Genomic DNA, 22,593 nt, shown 5'->3' on the forward strand with positions numbered 1-22,593 from the left:
GCTGTCATGAATGATTGTGTTGTTTGCTTGACTTCTTTGTCTTTAATCATTAAAGCTGGCAGAACTTTTTTAAAGTGACCATTTACTTTGGTTCCACTTGAAAAGTCAAGATATAGAGTAGAATTAGTTTAAAGAGGGATTAATTTGTCAGACTTTTGATACTGTGTTATTTGGTGTGTATTTGTCCTCTATATTATTCATTGTATAATTGAGAATTTCTTTGTCAATGTTTGCTTTTCAGGCTGGTTGGAAGGAAAATCATGCCACATTCATGAGCGAACTGAAAAATCTCCAGGCTTCTGGACTGACAACTCTTGGTCAGGCTCTAAGATCCTCCTTTGATTTGTTAAATCTCAATAGACTAATATCTGGAATAGACAATTATGGACAGGTAACAATTTTTTGAGTAAATACAGTTAATTTATTTTGATGACTTGGGGTAAGAGTGCAAAATTGGGCAAGATTTGTGGCACCCATAGTATCAAGCAAAAAGAGGTGCATGTGCCTTTTAGATGTACACGTCATAAAAACATTAAATAGACCCAACTTTTTTGGTTCTTTATATCAATTCATCAATCAATGGTTTATATAGTAAATGAAACTCCTATCATTTAATAATCAGAAATGTGGCAGTATAATGAAAAAGGTACTGTAAAATGTTGGAAGAAGACAGTTGGAGAGAAATCTTCTGTGTCCTTTCTTCTCTCCCCTTCCCCAAATCTGATAATTTTTTTTAAGCTCTCGAAAAAGGGGGAGGGCAGAGAAGAACTTGCTCCTGCCATCATTGTCCTTTTCTATCCTGGACAGTATCCCCAGTGACATTGTCCAAGCTGCAGAGCATATGCTACAGAGTCCCCCAATCTGTGCCAGGATGTTAACTCAGGTGAACTAGTTCATGAGTATGGGTGAGGCTTTTAGTTCTTATATACTAAGGAAAACTTGATCATGTTTGAGGGATCACTGGTAAGGCAGATGTAGGAGTGTAAGAGCAATTGTCTACTTTACACAGCTCTAATATTTTTTTTAAATATATTTTAGGGGAGAAATCCATTTTTTTTAGAGCCGTCTATTTTAATTACCATCACAGATGGAAACAAGTTAACAAGTACTGCTAGCGTTCAAGAAGAGGTGAGATATAATTTCTTTGAATTTCATTTAAATAGCAGAGAACATACAGCTATTTTGGTGGGAGGCATGTATTTCTAGTTAAGAATAACGTTTGCAACAATCTATCTTGGTAGTCCTTGAGAGATGGCTTAGTTCTGCTGAATTCCATGAAAGCGAAGCAAACCCGTTAACTCTTTCTTCATTTTGATCTGGGTTGCTATATTGAACCTTTTAAAATTTTGCCTTGTCAGCTTCATCTTCCTTTGAATTCTCCTCTGCCTGGAAGTGAACTAACCAAAGAACCTTTTCGTTGGGATCAAAGGTTATTTGCCCTGGTGTTGCGTTTGCCTGGAGTGGCTTCTACTGAACCAGAGCAGCTAGGGAGTGTCCCAAGTGATGAATCGGCCATCACGCAGATGTGCGAGGTCACAGGAGGTACTGGTGTTGTGTCATATCTCTGAAGGAAGAACTGTGGGTAGGAATGTAGAGTTGTTTCTTACTAAATGCCCTAGCTAGCCTTTGCTTGCTTGCCTCTGAAATCTGTGATCTCTGCTGTATAAGTTCAGACCACTTTCCTGCTACTGCAGTTGTGATGGTTCTAAATTGGATTTTGGGGTTTCAAATGCTTGTGTTGGGAACCAGTATTTGGTTTGACCAAATGGTGAGCTCTTTATTTTTCTCTCTGGCATAGGTCGCTCCTACTGTGTGAGAACACAAAGAATGTTAAATCAGTGTTTAGAATCACTAGTTCAAAAAGTACAGAGTGGTGTAGTTATTAATTTTGAAAAAACAGGACCGGATCCACTTCCTGTTGGAGAAGGTACAGTAATCGTTTTCTTTTAAAGCAACAACTTTTTAAACCATAAATACTATGTGTGAGAATGATCTGAGATTGAAAAGACATCAATCATGCAGTAGAATCTTCAGTAGCCATCTGCATTCCAGTCATTGAGAGCATCCATCAAGACAACTAATGTATGACCACTGCCCGTGCATGTGTCAGGTGGCCAAATTCTAGTAACCTTCATTTCATGTCAAACATTTCCCTGAGAAAATTTCTGCTTTCTCTGACCCTAGTTTCTGGATGACATTCATTCATTCCTTTTCTCTGCTCCCAAAATATTTGGATATCCACTATAGTGTAGCACTTGAGTAAGTGGATCTCATTTGGAGCTTGTGATGACCAAGAGCTAAATTATCTTTATGAAATCTGTGTTACTAACCACCCCATAGGAAAAGAGTGTGTATGTTTATTCAGGAATTTACAGTATTCTGTAAGGTCATTTCTTGGTGTTTTCTTGACCATTCTTTAACTGCAGTATGTTTTGACATCTACAAATACAGAAGCCATAGCTAATTTTGCATAAGGAGCTTAAACCATATTGAATCTCCAGATGGCATGTCAAGTGGATGTTTCTGAATGGGTTTCAGAGGGATCAGGGGGACTAAGTTATGCCTTAGTAACACAGTGCAAGATTGCCTTAAAGCTTGTTCTTGATTCTCCTTTCTCTTAGCATGCCTGTGTGCACAGACATGATGGAGGGTGGGGAGTGGAGGGGGGGGGACAGGGACAGGGAGAGAGACTGAGATTTCATCATGGTGTTTTGTTTGAGCTGACTCCCTTTGGTAAGGCTAAAAGGACCCCGCTATACATGGCAGAAAGTGATACATTTTTGTCAAAAGAAATGAATCTTGTGTTTCTTGACTTATTTTACTCTTTGGCTCTTGTATCCCTTTGAGAAATTATCACAAAATAGAGATTCCTTTGCCTGGAGGAAAGGACTTAAGTCACACACATAGTTTTATGCCTAATTTCAGGAATTTCTTGGATTTCTAAGTTAAGAATATCTGCCAAAGAAGACTGGGGCTTCACAGCATACTTTAAATAAACAATATATGAAGGGTGTGTTAGTAACTGACTGCCCAGCCCATAATTTTGTGTTTACTTCCTTATCATGAGTAGAGTGGGAAAGTTCCAGATGGCAATACTAGTTGGATTTGTTGTCATATAAATAGCTTAGGTATTCTTTCCAGCTCCATTGTTTCTCTTTATCCAAAGTTCTTTTAATCTTGAAGAATCTGATAAAAGTAAATAATACTTAGCTCAGAAAGGTAGGCATCCCCATTAGTGTGAGCCCAACTTTAGAGGGATTCTCAAATGTATTTACATCTTTCTCCTGGAGCCTATGAATCACTAAAAGAATCTCCTGGCCTGAAGTAATGACTTGTTGAAAATAATACCAAAATAAGTAAATCAAGAAAAATGATAGTAAAATATCCTTCCTACTTATAATTTAAACTACAAATCATGGCATAAAGGGGTTTTTGTTTTTGTTTTGGACAGGCAAAAGAAGTAAGCTTAATTTAAATAATTAAAACGCATTAATGATATATTACTATGTGGCCAGATTACAAAGAATTGTAACGGTGTATGGAAAAACATGGGGTGAATTCTCCCATGACGACCTTGAGACATTTGCTTTACATTCCCTGCCCCTATATATACACAGATTATGTCACAGAGATGTCCTCTCTCTTCAAGTGAATTTGGAATGTGTATGTTTTGCTTTTGAGGTCATTGGCTTTAGAGCAAAAATGTAAATGGAATTTATAATCTATTTTGCCAGATCCCCAAAACGTAAAGACTATCCATGGAACAAATGATTTCATCTGCCTAATTTGGTAACTGAACTCTTGAACAACCATTGTGTTGTGATGTGTTTAATTTATTTGTCCAAGTCACACATACTATAAAACTAGTTTTGTGCTAGTTTTCCACACAACTTCATATTTTCATAGTAGATTAAGAATGTGGGAGGTGTTGAGTTAAAGGGAAAATTAGATTAAAATTGTCTCAAGAGGGAAAGCAGAAATCCTTGGGTGGTCACTGTTCTTCCGTCCTTCATTTTACATAAACCATATTTTTGGTTTTAATTTGTCCTTTGCCTGAAACTGAAAGTTGTGTGCAAGAAGATAAATAACTGTGAAAAGCAGCTGTGTCTTCTCTCATGTATTTCTCTTTGTAGACACACTGATGGATTCGTGCAGGCCAAGCAACCTATCTGCTGCTCAGCCATGGCATAGTTGTCATAAACTCATCTACGTACGACCCAATTCTAAAACTGGTGTTCCTGTTGGACATTGGCCAATTCCAGAATCATTTTGGCCAGAACAGAATTTACCTTCACTAGTAAGTGTTATAAATTAAAAGGGTAAACACTGGACTGGGTTTTTAATTCCATGACAGTGAAACTTTTAAAAATGACTTTAAGGCTTTTAAGCTGTGCCTGAGGCAAGCAGATACCCACTCTTTTGGTTGCCGTCTCTTATTGAAAGGCTAGGTCTGTACCTTAAAGCAGGGGAGAGGAATGAATGGTCTTTATGTTTTCATACCGTTTTGTCTTTTGTACTGTTGCCTTTACCATGTGGATTTTAAAGCATTGCTTTTAATTTTTTATTTTTACATTTATTTAGTGTGCCTGAGTGTGTAACCAAAGCTAGCTTGCTTGCATGTATGTATGTATGTATGTATGTATGTATGTATGTTTTTTCAAGATAGGGTTTCTGTGTATAGCCCTGGCTGTCCTGGAACTCTCTTTGTAGAACAGGTTGGCCTTGAAATCACAGATATCCTCCTGCTTCTGCCATCTGATACCCAGTGATAAAATAGCTTCTCTGTTGTTCTAGTGTGGTGCCCCAAATACTCAGGCCTTTGACGTCTCACCAAAAGTACCCTCAGCTTTAGCTATTCAAAGCAAACCTGTGGGTATGAGCAATGCTGTAAAATCCCTTTGAGGCCTCGGAAGTTGTGACCAAATATATAAATATAGTTTATATATTTTGAATATGGCTATTTTGATGTGTTTGAAAGCAAATTAGGAGGTCATTATTTTTAATGTTTTCTCCTCCCTAAAGGATACATTTTTCCAAGTAGCATTTGTATTTATGATCTATCTAGCTATGTGTTTGCTTTTCTTATTTTTATTTTTCATAGCAATATTGGGAGTTAGTGCTTCACATGGTCTAGGCAGGTGCAGCCCTACATTGACTATTTTACTGTGGAAAATAAAATGGAAAAAATGTGATCTTTTTTTTTAAGTATAGAATAGAGTTTATTTAGGGACATGGGACGGGGAGTTGAGAAGGTAGTAGAGGCAGAGAGAGAGATCGTAGTTTTTACTGTCAATATTAGTGTACAAGAAGATAAATAACTATAAAAACCAGTGTGACTTCTCACACGTATTTCTCTTGTAGACACACTAGGATCCACATATATATGTCTTCTTGAGCCTGAGTTACCTTGTTTAATAAAGCGTTTCCCAGTTGCACCCATTATCCTACAAATTTGAGAATTTAATTTTTATGGCGGAAATTCCATTATATATACATTTTTTTTGCCATTTATTCATCTACTGATGGACATCTCAGTTCGTGCCATGTTTTTAATCAAGTGACTCTGTTTCATAGGAATTAACATTTGTTTTACTTTTTTTCTTAAGATGGGTTCTCACTCTAGCTCAGGCTGGCTTTGAACTCACGGGCAGTCCTTCTTACTCAGCTTCTCAAGTACCTATAGGCATGCCCTGGTGAGCCATTTACTTTTCAATGATTAGTGATTGTGCAATGTTTAAAAAATTATCTCTAAGCAAAGGTTTGTCTTTTGGTATCTGCATTTGGGAAAGAGAGTTGGATGCTCTAGTTAGTCTTAGTAACAGAGAAATTGACTTTTTCAGGGACAGCATTTAGGAAAACATGAGGCTATAGGAAACACATTCTGCTCCCTATTCTGAAGTAAAGAAAGCCCAAGTAATTCATGTGTGGGCTGTGTCTGAGGAAGCAGAGTACAAACATCATTGCTCTTCTCAAATACTTTACTTGCCTCATTCAGATAATCTGTATTTTAAGTTCTAGAAATTTCCAAACTGAACTGTGTTTTCTTCTGGGCTACACTTTTGGATTCTTATATTTGCAGGCAGGAATAGCTGTGGAAGGCTCAGAAAAACTACACACCTTTTTGTCTCTTCTGTGGGTGAGGGAAAAGGTTTCTTTGTTTTCTTCTAGGGCTCCAAGGAGGCAAACCTGTCAGCTCTTAGCCCCTTCAAACCCCTAAGTAAATGTCTCAGTGACAGATTTATGGGTTTTACTCTGGTGGTTATTGATGTTTTAAAAGAATTCACAGCTAAGAAATCAGAAACATTTTACAACACTGGTTAAAATTGAAATAAGGGACTGCTACAATAATGGAAACTCCAGTAATTGATAAACAGTTCATATTACCATTCCCCCACATGTGGAAGGTCAGTGGAGAGCTGGTTTTGTCCTGTTTCACACATCTTATGAGTTTATAAATGATAAAAAAACATCTCTCAGCCTTGCTGTCCTCCTGTCTCTGTGGTGTTCTCTAGTTATACAAACCCAGTGATAAAATCTCTGTTGTTCTAGTGTGGTGCCCCAAACACTCAGGCCTTTGAAGTCTCACCAAAAGTACCCTCAGCTTTAGCTATTCAAAGCAAACCTGAGGGTATGAACAATGCTGTAAAATCCCTTTGTGCCCCGGAAGTTGTGCCCAGATCATTCTCACTGTGTCTCTTGCCCTTCCATACCTTTGCTCTTTTTCTTTTACTTCTTGGTGGCTTGAGCTCTGCCATTACTTCATCAGAAAAAGACCAAGATTCTCCTTGCCCAGTGGTGTCTCAATTTTCCACCCTATGATACAGAGGAATCTATGATACAGGGAATGCTTAAAGGTCACAAAATGGATTTTGAAGTGCAAGTTTATCCTATGGATGTAAGGGTTACTTTAACCTAAGTAACGTAGATCATGTTTCACTGAAATTCTAGCTCTGGACTACCTTATTTTCCCTCTTCCTAATGCTAAGTAGAGGTTAGAGGTGAAGAACTTGAGTCAACCCCCTCCCCCCCATGGAAGCCACTGGGGATTCTCAAAGCTCTAAAAACTTTTGAATACTAGTCTGTATCTTAGTGACGGTTTGACAAAAATATAACAGGGCTTTCAGAATGGTTAAAATTGTGAGCTTGCTTGATATCCAATCATATTTCCTCTCTTTCTCTTTTTAGCCTCCACGAACATCACATCCTGTTGTGAGGTTTTCCTGTGTCGATTGTGAGCCAATGGTTATAGATAAACTTCCCTTTGACAAATATGAACTTGAACCGTCTCCCTTAACTCAGTACATCTTGGAAAGAAAATCTCCTCATACTTGCTGGCAGGTACTTATCTAATCATTTTGGGATCTAGGAATTGTCTATAAAAGTTTCAACATTGGGGAGGGTAGGTCTAGACAGATAGCTCAATGGTTAAGAATGCATTTTGACCAGACTTGGTGGTGCACGCCTTTAATCCCAGCACTTGGGAGGCAGAGGCAGGTGGATTTCTGAGTTCTGAGGCCAGCCTGGTCTACAGAGTGAGTTCCAGGACAGCCAGGGCTACACAGAAAAACAAACATAAAATGCATGCTATGGCTGGAAAGATGGCTCAGTGGTTAAGAGCACTGGCTGCTCATGCAGAGATCCCGAATTCAATTCCCAGCAACCACGTGGTAGCTCACCACTGTCTGTAATGGGCTCTGATGCCCTCTTCTGTCATACAGGCATATATGCAAATAGAACATTGATATACATAAATGAACCTTAAAAATTGCATTCTAATCTTACAAAGACCCCAAGTTCAGTTCTGTTCTTCACATCAGGTAGCTCCCAGCCTCCAGTGATTATAGCCCCCAATGATCTGATGGCATCATTCTCACCTCTGGATTTACCATACATGCACATACTCCTCTACACACATACACATACTTTAAATAAAAATAGGGCCTGAAGAGATGCTCTTGCAAAGGATACAGATTCAGTTTTAGTATTCATGTGGCATGGGGCAGTTCACAGCTGTCTATAACTCCACTTCTAGGGATCAGATGTCCTCTACTGGCCTTTGTGGGTATCAGGGATATATGTGGTGTACATACATATATACATATATATACACATACATACATACAAAACACTCATAAAATAAAAGTAAATAAATTTTTAAAAATTTAAACTTTAAATAGAATAAATTAAAAGATCTTTTAAAAATTATTTTAAAATATTTCAAATTTGGTGATAATTATAGTGTCTTTTTAAAAATGCAATAAAATAAACTACACAGCCAAGAAAATAATTTTAGAAAGGTAGGAAGCATTAATGCAGTGTACATTGTCATGTATGGAAGTAGAGTCTGATGAAGTCATGTATTTGAGGATTTGTGGTTAGGTAGACAAGTTCATATCTGTTCCCCAGGTTAAGACTCATTAAACTATAGGGTGTGATTCGATTCAGGTAAGATCAAGACTCTCAGCTCTTATTTTGAACTTGACAAATGAGAAGTCCTGGATATTTTGAGCCAAGAAGCAAAAACTCTGAGATAACCTTCTGTATGAGTATAATGCAATTAAAATATGGTTTTGTTAATACAAGCTCCACTGATGTGTGGACTGGGAATTTTCTAAGATGAGGCAAGTGCAGAAGATACCATTCACTGGTTTTTCCAAGTACTGTACCGCAGTAAGAAAGACTTGCTCATTGCTTAGCAGAGTTACCTATGGAATTTGACTTGTTAAATTCTAGACTTGACAGTCACAGCTTTCTTATTTGGGGATACAGCAAAAAAGTCTTACATTATAAGTATGTCTATAAGACATGAACTATAAGACCACATAGCATGCAGGCAGGAAGTTTTGGGTTCTATTGACACAGGGAAGTTTCAGACTCCCATCTGTTTTGTTCTAAAATATGAAATCACTAATGCACGGTACATACACACTACTTGAATTCTTTCAAGATGCTAAGGCTAGTTCAAAAGAAGAGGAACAGGCTTAAATCAGGTGGAAAGAGTTAAGAAACAAAATTTTAACTACAGAACTGAACAGAAGTCAAACAAGAACAATTACATACTGTATACTTGTATTTTTCTATATCCAGACAGCTAAAATTACCTTCCTCTGTCAGAAGTCAGAATGTTTCCTCCTCCAGGGTAAGAAACCAGAAAGGCGCACAATTGGGTTTCTTATAATGTAAACAACAGCTAGGTCAAGAAACAGAACAGGACCAGCAACTCCCTCCTCTCCTTTTCTGGAATATTCACCAAGCCATATACTTGTTTATCCTTAAAGTTCTAGAAACGTGGACAATAGAAGACTAACTTAATGATAGGAGGTTTGAATTTCTACCACAAAGTTAAATAAAATTATACATCTCACCTTTTTTCTTAAATTTTCTTTCCACTCCTTCACAGCATCTCAAATGCCATCATCCTGTCCTGACTTCATACTAACTTGATCTGATTGATTTGTGTGATTGAAAAAAAAAAAAAAAAAAAAAAGAATAAACCAAGACCCAGGAAACTCCTCAAAACCAAAGTAGAGAAGGTGTTTGAATCGAGTTGGAGAGAAGGCTCAGTCAGTAAAGAACTTGCTCCACATTCATGAGGACTTCAGTTCATTACCCATTTAAAAAAAAGCCCATCGACTACATATACCTTTAATTATAGCATGGAGAAGTAGAGGCAGGAAGGAGCTCACTGGCCAGCCAGGGCAGCTGAAGTGTTGAGCTCCAGGTTCAGTGAGAGTATGTTTCAAAAATAATGTGGAGAGCATTTGAAGACAACACTCAACATTAATCTCTAGGCTTATACGCATGTATATGCATGTGCACCTGTATATACATATGCACCTGCACGCACATGCACACACACATGCATGCACACGTGCGCACACACATACACAGTTTTTCTTGATGTATTGTTCTTATTATAGTTACCTGTTTAAAATTTGAATTGCAACAAAAATCTAGAAGAATCATTTTCAGCACTGTTTGTGTTTTATGGAGTCATCAATTACATACGAGAAATTTCTTTTTTTTGTGGAGGATTGTTTTTTGTTGTTGTTTATCAAGACAGGGTGTCTCTGCATAGCCCTGGCTGTCCTGGACTCACTCTATAGACTACTTTGGCCTGAAGCTCACAGAGATCCACCTGCCTCTGCCTCCTGAGTGTTGTGATTAAAGGCATGCAGCATTACACCTTATATTTCCATAATAACTAAATTTAAGAAGAATTTCCTGAACTCAGGTGATATTGCTATTATGAAGAACTAGTGTGATAAATGGCTGTTGTTAAGGGAACCCTAACAAAGGTCTTTGGGAAGGAATAGAACCAGGTCTCTAAAAGTTAGCGCTGGTGTCCTCATTTGGACTAAAGAATTTAAACAAGGAACACAGATAAAGCATGGTAGCTGGAGGATGCTGGCACAGTATATCAAGTGTATGGAAGCTGACAATATAAGACATACCAGATGAGAATCAAAAGAATATAACTAATGTTCTAGTCTTTAAGTTTGATATAGCCAAGAAAATGCATTCCAGATTGAAAGAAAGCATCTCTTTGCTGCCTCGGGAAATTGACAATAGTTTCTGTCTACTAATAGGTTACTCTATACTTATTTATTGAGTGAAAACTCAAGACAATAGTAGTATTGTGAGAAAGGCTTGCATAATCTTACAAATGGCCTTTCTTTTTGGAATACTATTTTAGCAGCAATTAACCAAGCAAATATCCGGGTCTTACTGATATGTGCTGGGGTCTCTGAGTGGTCACCATATCATCTAGTTTCACTTGTAATATAATTATGGAGTATCTATACTTTGAATATTCATATTTAAGCACGTTATTTTTACATAGCCCTATGCAAAATTACCTAGTCTATTTTTTGAAGTGCTGTGCCACAGATGGTGCTGTGAGGTGTTGCCGTGCGTCTGGCTTTATGTAAAAATGATTATTGCCATAACTACATTGCTTCATGTTCCTCTTAGGTGTTTGTTACCAGCAGTTCAAAATACAATGAACTTGGATATCCATTTGGTTATTTAAAAGCTAGTACGACTTTAACTTGTGTAAACCTCTTTGTGATGCCTTACAACTACCCAGTTTTACTTCCTCTTTTAGGTGAGTAAAATATGTGCTACTTAATAATCTTTAAAATGTGGCAGAAGTGCTAGGTAGATAAAATAAGCATTTCAAATGCCATCAGAGAATAATCAATACCAGAATATGTAAGTGTGTCAAAACAGATTTGGAAAGATAGAGCTTTGTTCTTTTCAATTTTTTTTTTTGTTTGTACATCAAATAGAAGACATAGATACCTGATGTTTGCTGTTCTTCAAAGTGCACGCTCTATTAATCACCCTCCCTTCTCCATGTTTGCCTTAGCTGTAGATGAGTTTGACTTCCCTAGAAAACTAGTGTGTGTGTGTTTACATGCTCATGTGTGTACATATTGTGAAGGCCGTAGGTCCATGTCAGATATCTTTTGGAATTACTTGAATAGCAGTATCTGTTTATAGTAATACCATACATACTACATGACACCCTTCTAGTTGTAAAGTTTTGAGGGTTTTTTTTTTTTGTGAGAGTTTCTAAATGTTTTGCTTAAAAGATGAAACATTTACAAAATTTGATCATGGTACTACTATGAAAGTACAATGTGTTTAAAAGGCAGTACTTTGTTGATATTTAAGAAATGTAAAAGTAGGTCATCATAAATAAATCAGCATGGTTGGTCTGTATAGTTTAGCTACTTTATTTTTTAGTCCAGTCTGAACATATCTTCTTTGTAATAGTTGCTACTGGTAGAAAATATCTGATCTATGATAGAGGATACTAAGATTACAAATAAAGGGGTTGGGGGCTTGCTGCTCTTCCAGAATATGCAGCTTCCCGGGCTTATAACTACCTAGAACTCCAGTTCCAAGGATATGACACCCTCTACTGGCCTCTGAGAGTATTGCATGAACATGATGCACAGACATGTTGGCAAAAGAGTCATGCACATAAATAGAAACAAATAAATCTTTCTCAGATTACTAATAAAATATGCTTCTATTTTGTGTAATCTCTCACCTATCTTAAATATGTCTTTATGATCTCAGTTTCCACAAATATATAATGAAAATGGTGTAATTTTTATTTAGACAGTAAACAATGTTAAGAAAAGTATACTTTTGGTCCATTTTATTGCACTAGGATTAACATACAAAAAGCTATACATAATGAAACAGCACTACAATTTATGTTCTAAACATGCCCTATTCATGTCTTTCAAAGGTTTTCTTTATTATTATTATTTTTGTGACAAAAGCATGTAACGTAGGATCTGCTCCCTGAATAAAATTTCTGTATACAAAACACTGTTGCTAGAGGCTGGAGCTTGGAGACTCTTATGGAAGAACAGGAGGAAGGATTGCAGGACTTGAAGGGGATAGAAACTCCACAGGAAGACCAACAGAGTCAACTAACCTGGACCTTTGGGGCTCTTAGAGACTAATCCATCAGCCAAAGAGCATACACAGGCTAGAGATATGTAGCAGATGTGCAGCTTGGTCTGCATGTTGGTCCTGAACAACTGGAGCAGGGACTATCCCTAAAGCTGTTGCCTATATGTGGGATATGCTCTTCTAGCTGGGCTGCCTCATCTGTCCTCAGTGAGAAAGGAAGTGCCTAGTCTGGCAGAGTCTTGAAGTGCCAGGATAGAGGTAGACGGAGTTGCTGGGGCACCTACTCAGAGGAGAAATGAAGGAGGAATGGGGGAAGGACTGTGGGAGGGGACTACTGGGAGGTGGGCAGTGAGCGGGATGTAAAGTGAATAAGTAAAAACAAAAATTTAATAAAAAAGACATTGATGCTAAGTATAGGCATTGTGCTGGAGGATGTTATACTGTAGGAAAGGAAGGAGACATACAAGGACAAATAAGGACACTCAGCCATCTTTCCAGCTCCATCCTTACTGCCTTACTGTTTCTAACAGTGCCAAATGCTTTAGTCTATTTCTTGTCAGTTTTTTAAATATTAGGGATGAAATACAAGTTCTTGAGCAGACTAGGCAAGCTCCCCTACTGAGCTACATCCAGCTCTTGTAGATTTCCACATAATTGCCAAGTGTCTTCAAGAAACAGCACAGTAGAGCAGGGTTTCACTGCTTCCTGTTAAGATGGGAATGGTCTGTAAAGGGCCTGAGAGCTTTAGTCAGGGATGCTTCTGATCTCTTCTTTCTTCTACCCTATAGGAGAAGAACAAAAGACTTGCTTTTATGGCTTTGTAAATGTATTGAAATTTGTTTCAGCAAGAGTAAATAATTTATTAGGGCAATAAAGAAAAAAGTATACAGTTACTTTTCTTTCTTTCTTTCTTTCTCTCTTTCTTTTTTAAACATCTTTCTGTAGCTAAGCCTCCATAGTTGTATATTTATTTATTTATTTATTTATTTATTCATTTATTTAGTGTAAGTACACTGTAGCTGTCTTCAGACACCCATATGAGGGCATCAGATCTCATTATGGATGGTTGTGAGCCACCATGTGGTTGCTGGGATTTGAACTCATGACCTCTGGAAGAGCAGTCAGTGCTCTTAACCACTGAGCCATCTCACCAGCCCCTACAGTTACTTTTCTTAAGCAAAGTGCCTCTTCAAGAATTGACCTATTTGAGGAGAATATATGTGTTTTTTCCTCTTAAGTAGAATATTTACCTTATGAAGCTTAAAGAACAGTAGAGGATCTGTTGGTACTAATGCTGCCTTTATAGTCGGTACGGCAGGTAGATAGATGTTGATGGCTGCGGAGACCAGTTGGAATTATTAAATTAGAAATCTCTTTCTCACAATGGAAGGACATAAAGAGGGTGTTTGGAAGCTTTCATGCAGTATGCATAATGTGTATATTTAGATTTCTAAAATAATTGTATTTAACTATTAAAAGATAAGGAATGTCTGCATATTTAAGGTAAATACCTTGAGTTCTGTGGGTACACATGATGCTCAAGGGGCTTGTTAAACCGGATGTGGTGGTGTGTGCCTGTAATCCCAGCAACTGGGTGGCTGAGGCAGAAGGATGATGAATGAACCGAGCCTGGCTAGGTACATTTAAACCTTATCTAGGCTACACAGTGAGACTTTACCTCAAAAAAAAAAAAGGACAAATGAAAACAAGACTGGGGCTGGGCAATGGTGGCCCACACCTTTAATCCCAGCACCTGGGAGGCAGAGGCAGGCAGATTTCTGAGTTCGAGGCCAGCCTGGTCTACAGAGTGAGTTCCAGGACAGCCAGAACTACACAGAAACCCTGTCTCAAAAAAAAAAAAAAAAAACAAAACAAGACTGGGAGCATGCACATGCCATGGCATCTGTTAGCATTCTGTCTAAACTCCACCCCCACAGTTACCTGGCAACAGCCAGGTAGGCCTGACCCACTATAAAAGGGGCTGCTTTCCCCCTCATCTCTCTCTTGATCTCTTGCTCTTCTCTTGCCTCTTGGTTCTCCCTGTTCCCTCACCCTTTCCCCCCTTCCTTCCCCCTGTCTCTACTTGGTTATGGCCAGCCTTCTTTTCTCTTCTCTTCTCTTCTCTTCTCTTCTCTTCTCTTCTCTTCTCTTCTCTTCTCTTCTCTTCTCTTCTCTTCTCTTCTCTTCTCTTCTCTCCTTCCCTCCCCTCCCCTCCCCTCCCCTCCCCTCCCCTCCCCTCCCCTCCCCTCCCCTCTACTCTCTCTCCCTCTACTACCCTCCTGGCTCCCCTCCCCATGCCCTGAATAAACTATTCTATACTATACCGGTGTGTGACTGGTCCCTAAGGAGGAAGAGATGTCTCTGCATGGGCCCCACTGAGACATCCTTTTTTCCCATACCTCTCCACACACCCACAGAACATATTCTTTATCTCTTTATCTTTTTTAAAACACATCAGCATCTGTGTGGAAGTCAGAGGAATCTGTTTTCTTCCTTCTAGCATGTGGCTCTGAGGGATTGTCTTGACTTCAAGCTCCATAGTTGCTGAGCCATCTCACTGGGCCCCACCCTCTATGGTTTTTCTTTGTTGGTTTGGTTTCCCCCTCCACCCCCCACCGCCCAGACAGGGTTTCTCTGTGTAGCCCTGGCTGTCCTAGAACTTGCTTGGTAGATCAGGCTGGCCTCAATCTCAGAGATCCACCTGCCCCTGTTGCGGCTGAAGGCCTGTGCCTGGCCCACCCTCTGGTTTTAAACCAAAGAAACATTAGTTTGTCAACCAGTGACTATGGATTCCCCCCCCCCCAGGAGAAATTATAGTAGAATTACTAATACATAACACAGGAGGAAAATATTTCAAGCAGATCCAAATCAGTATTATATTTTAATATTATACCATATAAGCTTAGCAAATGGAAGATGAATGTATAATTGATCATCTATTTCATTATTTAGATAAGTACAATAGATATGCTTCTTGACTTATTATGGGGTTAAGTCTAATAAGCCGTATCTTAAGTCCAAAAATGCCTGTACTACACCTACAGTGCAGATCATCATTGCATAGCATTGGGAGAAAGTTCTGTATCTTATATCACTAGGCTAAGGAATGACCACAACTTAAAAGTTGAAATGTGGTTGCTACTGAATACATTACTTTCCTCCCATCTTTAAGTTTTTTTTTTAAAGTCCTAAATTGACCTGTTATAAGTTGGAGACCATCTTATATAACTTTGGTAGGTATAACAACCAGGAAAAATGGTCAGATAAATGCCAATGAAATAAATATTTATCTAATGTAAATAATATCTGATTTCAGGTTGTTAGCTGTTCAGTTTTAGAGCTTGCAAACTGTTTCTAGGCTAACATAATTGCTTGATTTTGTGTTACAGATGACTTGTTTAAAGTTCACAAGCTTAAGCCAAATCTGAAGTGGCGACAGGCTTTTGACAGCTACTTAAAAACTCTGCCTCCGTACTACTTAATAGTATGTATTTTTTTTGTATGTGTATATATATATATATGTATATATAAACTGTCACTGATGATTCTTGTCATAAGGAATAAGGAATCAAAAGCTTTACCCCTGTAAGAAGATAACTATCTTTTTACTTTACAAACATTTGTGTCGTCATTGTCTTCTCAAATTGTATGCAAGAGTTTAGAGGTGACATGGCGGCACAAAAGAGCATTGTCTTTCTCTGTTTCCTTTATTTTTAACTGCCATGGTCATTGTTGTCAACACATCTATGTTTCTCTTATTACAACTAACCTTACCCAATTGTAATTCTGGAATGTAAGAAAAAAATAATGTCTCAATTCATGTACACCAACTTCCCTTTTGAACTCTAGAAGCTCAGTGGGCATTTCACACCTTAAACAAAGTTTGGAAGAAATTATAGTTCTTTATAGCCAGTTAAATGCATCCCTGACACAACATGATGTGGAAGCATTCGCATTAGAGAGGATCCAAGGAAAAGAAAATATGGCTTGCCTTCATTCTGGTTTTTATACTTTGAGAAAACTATGTGTAATGATTCTGAACTGATCATGTAAGCAAGATGATCAAGGCCATTTCAGAGGTCGTTGTCATAACTTAATGCCACGTTTCTAGAGGTTAAAAGGCCGAGTCTTCAATGGGACCATTGTTGGGAGGGGTAGTGGGGTGTGTTGCTATTTCCCATGGCAAGCGTGGGCTCTGCAAAGTTGATGCAATGGGAATTGATTGATGTTGGGGATTAAGACTGAAAGCAATGTACTTGTTTGCATTGGCTGCTACTGGCTCTTCTTACCCACTCTCTTCTGATTTTTTTCTGCTCCTTACTTCTCTGCTATTTTCATTGCCACTTTTTAATGTTCCATGTTTGGTTTTATGTGCAGCACCTTGACTTCTAAGAAATGAATCATGTCCCCTTGCCCCTTATAACTGAACTTTTGAGTATTTAAGATTTATTCTATTCTTACTGTTGTGTATTTTGTTTCCTTATAGCCATTAAAGAAAGCACTAAGGATGATGGGAGCTCCAAATCTGATATCAGATAATTTAGATTGTGGACTTAGTTACAGTGTTATCTCTTACCTTAAAAAACTCAGCCAACAGGTAGTATTGGTAAAAACGAACAAACCAAAATCCTTTGCCCTCAGAAGTGCATTTCCTTATTCTTTAGTGTAATTGTAACTTTTCAAATTAAATGTGTATATATCTCTACACTTTATGGATTAGTAATAATGTGATTCTCTATGGCTTTTAGCTTTACCATTAAATGCCGTTAAGGGTCTGTCAGTATCATTGGATGCTGTGCCATTTCTCCTTCTGCCTGCCACTTTGTCCTGCCCATATGCTGGCTGATATTTTGTGGCCTAAGAGGGGCAGAGGCTTAACAGGATTCTCTTGTGGGTCACATTTTGTCTGTCCTCCAACTAGTTTCTCCTCGATTCACTTGGCTAGCGCATCGCCCTTTTGTAAGTCAGCACATCAAGGTCTGGTGTGATTCCATACCTTGCCCGATTTTTCAGGCAGCATGTTAAGTTCTTCTACTCGAATGCTAGCCCTTGGACAAATACCTGCCTGCTTTTCCCTGGAGAAGGGGGCACATGAGACCAGTATTCTTCAACCTGGAGGGTGATAGACCCCAAGGGACCTGGAGAGTGGAGTTCTTCCTCCCCTCTTCTTGCCCGTCATCTTTCCCTTTAGACCCTGCCTCATTCACCATTATTCAACTTGTCCCTTGCCTGCCCCTCTCTATTAGCACCCCATCATCCACTCACCCCTCCTTATCATATTTCTCACTCTTACCTAGACTATTCTTGTAGGATGGAGATATTTGGAAACTTCTTTGCTAGAGCACTACGGCCACACAATTGTGTTGTGTGATAAATGAATGCAGCCGCTTTCCGCTCTTATTCACAAATGCATTTTTAGGTAGGGAGTAGCATTTGCAGTAACTACAGCATTTCAAGCTGGGCATGTTTGCAAATTTGGCCTTTAGAAAACTGTCTTGAGCAAAGTGTCAGATTTCACTAAGGGCCCTGGAAGGCTCCATAATTGGGATGCTGACACGCCTTGCTAGGAATGAGCAAAAACTTAAACCCACATTCTAAAGCTCACAAGAGCGTACTACTCTAGCATGCTCATAAGTGCAAAAGAAAACAAAGGCAAGCCCCGACTTTTGACCTAACAAGTCCCCTGACTCCCAGGCCTCCCTGCTAATAGACTGTTGTTGTAAATACCTTGGTTATTTATTGATCTATTGATATTTTTTAAATTTGATGTTTATGTTGGGCCTTTAAGGCTTTGTTAAGGTATGGCCACAAAGGAAGGAAAGTGAACAGAGTTGAAACTAAATGCTAGTGCTGGGACTTTCTGGGACACACTGTATTCTTTTATTGAATGAGCTTTCATGGTCATTCAAGAAAACAGAACCTTTATCTACTTCTGTCTCATATTTCATGACTTAAAAATTTGCTTGAGTTCATATTTATATATATTTTTTTTCCAAAGTTAGTTAGTGAAAATAAATATCTCTGGCCAATCCATAAAAAGTAAAAATTTATTGGGGGCTTATTGAACATTAGTGGAATTTTATGTTTTAGAAAAGGAAAAGATTGTTAGTAATTTTTACTAATTTTTTATTCTCTAATTACTAATTTAATATCTATGTCACCATTGTTCCTTGAACCATCTTAGATGTATCTAAAACACAAAATATGCCAAAAACCCTGCTTTCATTCATTCAAGCAAAATCAATTGATAAAATGTCTTTTAAGGAGATTTCTCAATGTTAGTGATAAACTTACTGAGTAGACATTAAAAGTCATTTGCTTAGTAATATTTGTTCAATTAAGCTTTGGTTTTATAAGACTTCCTGGATAATCTGATATTTTTTAAAAATCATAATTTTTAATGTTTTCAGATATAATACCAATCTATATGATCTGAATCTAAATAATACTTTACATGTATAAGTACAAACTTTTAAATCCATGTGTCTGGATCCAAACTAAAGGAGTTGATTTAGATTAGATTTAGCAGTAAGGAGATGTACTTTTTTGTGTCTATGAATGAAATTCTTGCCCATGGTTTCTATTTTCTCCATGAGTCGTTCATAGTTTTGACACTCCAAAAGACACTTTGCATGAAGTCCTTTGTCTTTCCAGTCCCCTCTGTGTTTGCTGTGGTAGAAGAAGCATAGGGAGATTCACTTACTGTTTTTTTCTGTGATTTGTACATGAAAACTGTTTGGTGGGGTTCTTAAAAGTATTTTTCTTAAAGAATAAAATGATATGGTAGATATTTTCATAACATATTCTGTACTTCCATTTTAGACCAAACTAGAGTCAGACAGAATTCTAGCATCAGTGGGGAAGAAACCCCCCCAGGAAATTGGTATCAAAGTGAAAAATCATTCTGGATGTGGCCTAGCCTTGGCTCACAATAAGAGTTTTAGAAAACTGCTGAGAGAACTCATAGGGGAAAGCACAGCAAGGCTCACAGAACTGAACACCAAAGAGTTTGCTGGCTTCCAAGTGGGGCTCCTAAACAAGGTAAGTTGTGACATTGAAAGCCAGGCTCACCTCACTTGACCTCACTTGCTCTAGCATTTTTGTTGTCTGTGTTGCTTTAGTTTGAAACAATGGCCTATTTTGGGGGTTGTTTTTATTGTTGTTGTTGTTGTTGTTAGTAGTAGTAGTAGTATTTTGGTTTTGTGAGACAGAGTTTCTTTGTGTAACCCTGGGTGTCCTGGAACTAGCTCTGTATACTGGGCTGGTCTTGAACTCACAGATGTCCACCTGCCTCAGCCTCTGCCTCTGCTAGGATTAAATATATGCACCACCAGGCACGGCTTAGGGTTAGTATTTTTTTTTTTTTCCGAGACAGGGTTTCTCTGTGTAGCCCTGGCTGTCCTGGAACTCACTCTGTAGACCAGGCTGGCCTCGAACTCAGAAATCCGCCTGCCTCTGCCTCCCAAGTGCTGGAATTAAAGGTGTGCGCCACCATTGCCCAGCAAGGTTAGTAATTATTAACAAAGCCATTTTAAGATTACTTTGCCAGCACATACAAGCATGACATTAGATGTATAAGATACATTGGTATCAAGATAGGGTTTTTTTTTGATACATTGGTTGGTAGGAATGGGTAGTAAACTGGACAAGATACTGCAGTGGGCAGGCAGATCCTGTGCACATCCAGTACCTATGACAGAAGTAGCTGGTAGTCCTTGGAGAAAGCCTCAGCCAGACCACATGACACCTCTGGCCCCAGGCTTTCTCTTGGAGGAAGTGAAGCTGCTCAGAGCATCTCTGCACTTCTCAGTCCCTGGCCTCTAGCAGCCTGGCCCATGCTCTGAGCTGAAGCAGGCTCCAAGGGCACTGCCGCCGGGCGCTAAGCCAGTTCTGCACAGTGTGCAGTCAGCACTTGCAAGGTTGTAGGGAGATGGCTGCATTCTGCCTCACTGTCTGCTGGGGGAAGAGATGTAGGTTTCAAGCAGTGGTACTGCAAGGCAGCTACAGGCACATATAAATCTTAGAATTTGGAATTTTAAATAATATACTTGAAAACTGATAATTCCCGGTGACTTTAATGACTTATGGTGTGTTAGCATTCAGAACAATAACTAGAAGTTTCCTACTGGAAAAAAATGGCTCCACCCAGTAGTATTAAATATTGTTCTCTTCAGTAAGACTTTAAGGGGGTTAGGTATTACATTTCTCTATTTAAAAGCCTTAGGAGTAACTGAGATTATTCTATTTGAAATAGGATTTGAAACCTCAGACATATAGAAATGCTTACGATATTCCGCGTAGAGGACTTTTAGACCAATTGACCAGAATGAGATCCAATCTACTGCAGACTCGGAAGTTTATTGTTGGACAAGATGAAGGTAACTAAACAATGGCCTACTTTTCCTTAGAACAGCAGACACAACTCCGAGAAAAGTCTTTATTGCAGAATGATGTTGTAATGTGTTAATGTGTACAAAGTTCACATTCACTCAAACTCCACATCACCTCAGTTTTCATCTCCCTCAAGTTTTAAGGCAAGCCTGTAGGAATTAGCATCCCAGACCACTGGTGCCGTTATTCTATGTGGTCATTCAAGCAAACCTCAGAATCACAGGAAACACATACTGATCCATGCCCATTTGAAGAGGAAGCATTTCAATAGCTTGCTCGAACAGGTTGGAAAGTGCCAGAGCTTAGGTCTGACAGATTTCCAAACCTGTATATTCAGACATCGATTATGTCCAGCCTGCTATGATGAAAGTCAGTAAAAACCTGCTCTCCATGAGAGTAATGAACTCTAGTCATGTCCAGGAATATTGGGGCTGTTTGCAGTGTTTCTTTATCCTATTTTGTTAATTTTGAATGAATGGGGGTCAGGGGCTGGAGAGATGGCTCAGAGGTTAAGAGCAACTGACTGCTCTTCCAGAGGTCTTAGGTTCAATTCACAGCAACCACATGGTGGCTCACAACCATCTGTAATGGGATCCAATGCCCTCTTCTGGTGTGTCTGAAGACAGCTACAGTGTACTCACATATATAGATAAATAACTCTTTGAAAAATTGTTTTTTAAGAGATGAACAAACCCCTAGCCAATTCTCTGACATTATACGTGTGTGTGTGTCTGTGTCTGTGTCTGTGTGTGTGTGTGTGTGTGAGAGAGAGAGAGAGAGAGAGAGAGAGAGAGAGAGAGAGAGAGAATGGAGAAAATGTATTTAATCAAATGCTCAGAAGGAAAGATCATTAACCAAGATGCTCTGCGTGACAAGACAGTACCATAAAGAGGGGCATGGTTGCTCAGCACTCAAGAGCCTGAGGCTGGAGGAGTCTACAGATTTGAGGCCAGCCTGGGCTATAAAGTGAGACTCTTTTCCAGATAACAGAGAGAGGGGCTGTAGAGGTGGCACAGAGGTTAAGAGCATTGGCTACTCTTAGAAGAGACCCGGGTTCAGTTCCCAGTACCTACAATGGTGGCTGTACATGGACATTTGTACTGCCCATGACTTCAGCTCCCCCTGTCTGACACCTTCTGGATTTTGCGGGCACCCCGTGTGTATGTAGTACACATACATACATGCAGGCAAAACATACACATAAAATGAAAATAAATCCTGTTTCTTTTAGAAAACAAAGAATACCAGAACACCATGGAGTCTAAGTGCTTCAAAATGAAGTACACAGGGTTTTGAATTCAAGTGGTCTAGCCGTCCAGCAGCCATGGATGAACTGGGTACCTGAAAGGGGGCTAGAAATGTAAAAAGAGACAGAGGGGCAAGAGAAGCATGAAGCCAAGACAAAGGTTCTGATCAAGGCTCAAAGTTTAATATTCAGCACTGAGTTTATGTAGGGGAAGCCCAGCAAACCCATCCTTCCGTTCAGCTGGATTATATTGCAAAGTAGGCTCGGCGGGCAGTCTCTTCTTCTAAGTCCTTGCAGGAAGTTGCAAGTGTAAGCAAAGCAGCTGACTTCACCTCGATGTTAAGGTCCTGTGTGGCAAACAAGGTCTGTTCACTCTGCTCAAGGCTGAGAAGGGCACAAAGTAGGGGTACACAGGAAGCCAGCCCATTCTTAAATGGTGTTGGGATGAAGTTACTCTGGTCCTTGTGAAGTGAGCCCGTAGGTACTATAGTAACTGTAGACCACTGATTCATATAAACAAA

General features: G+C 39.0%; 1 protein-coding gene across 6 annotated transcripts in view; it reads left to right on the forward strand.

Annotated features, from left to right (window-relative positions):
* The window catches only part of LOC117694457 (integrator complex subunit 6-like), a 54,261-nt gene that overhangs the window by 23,864 nt on the left and 7,804 nt on the right, over window positions 1–22,593 (forward strand). For 3 of the 6 annotated variants that reach the window (XM_034485372.2, XM_076918585.1, XM_076918586.1), the window contains 11 exons: window positions 242–391; window positions 1,039–1,128; window positions 1,359–1,542; window positions 1,799–1,927; window positions 4,134–4,297; window positions 7,186–7,338; window positions 10,975–11,107; window positions 15,825–15,919; window positions 16,922–17,032; window positions 19,258–19,476; window positions 20,690–20,813. In XM_034485372.2, the coding sequence (XP_034341263.1) occupies window positions 242–391; window positions 1,039–1,128; window positions 1,359–1,542; window positions 1,799–1,927; window positions 4,134–4,297; window positions 7,186–7,338; window positions 10,975–11,107; window positions 15,825–15,919; window positions 16,922–17,032; window positions 19,258–19,476; window positions 20,690–20,813 (1,552 nt within the window). Of the gene's footprint in view, window positions 1–241; window positions 392–1,038; window positions 1,129–1,358; window positions 1,583–1,798; window positions 1,928–4,133; window positions 4,298–7,185; window positions 7,339–10,974; window positions 11,108–15,824; window positions 15,920–16,921; window positions 17,033–19,257; window positions 19,477–20,689; window positions 20,814–22,593 lie in introns of those variants that run through there. The other 3 variants (XM_034485373.2, XM_076918587.1, XM_076918588.1) reach the window with 3 other exon arrangements.

This window comes from Arvicanthis niloticus, chromosome X (genome assembly GCF_011762505.2).
Source record: "Arvicanthis niloticus isolate mArvNil1 chromosome X, mArvNil1.pat.X, whole genome shotgun sequence".
Taxonomy (NCBI): domain Eukaryota; kingdom Metazoa; phylum Chordata; class Mammalia; order Rodentia; family Muridae; genus Arvicanthis; species Arvicanthis niloticus.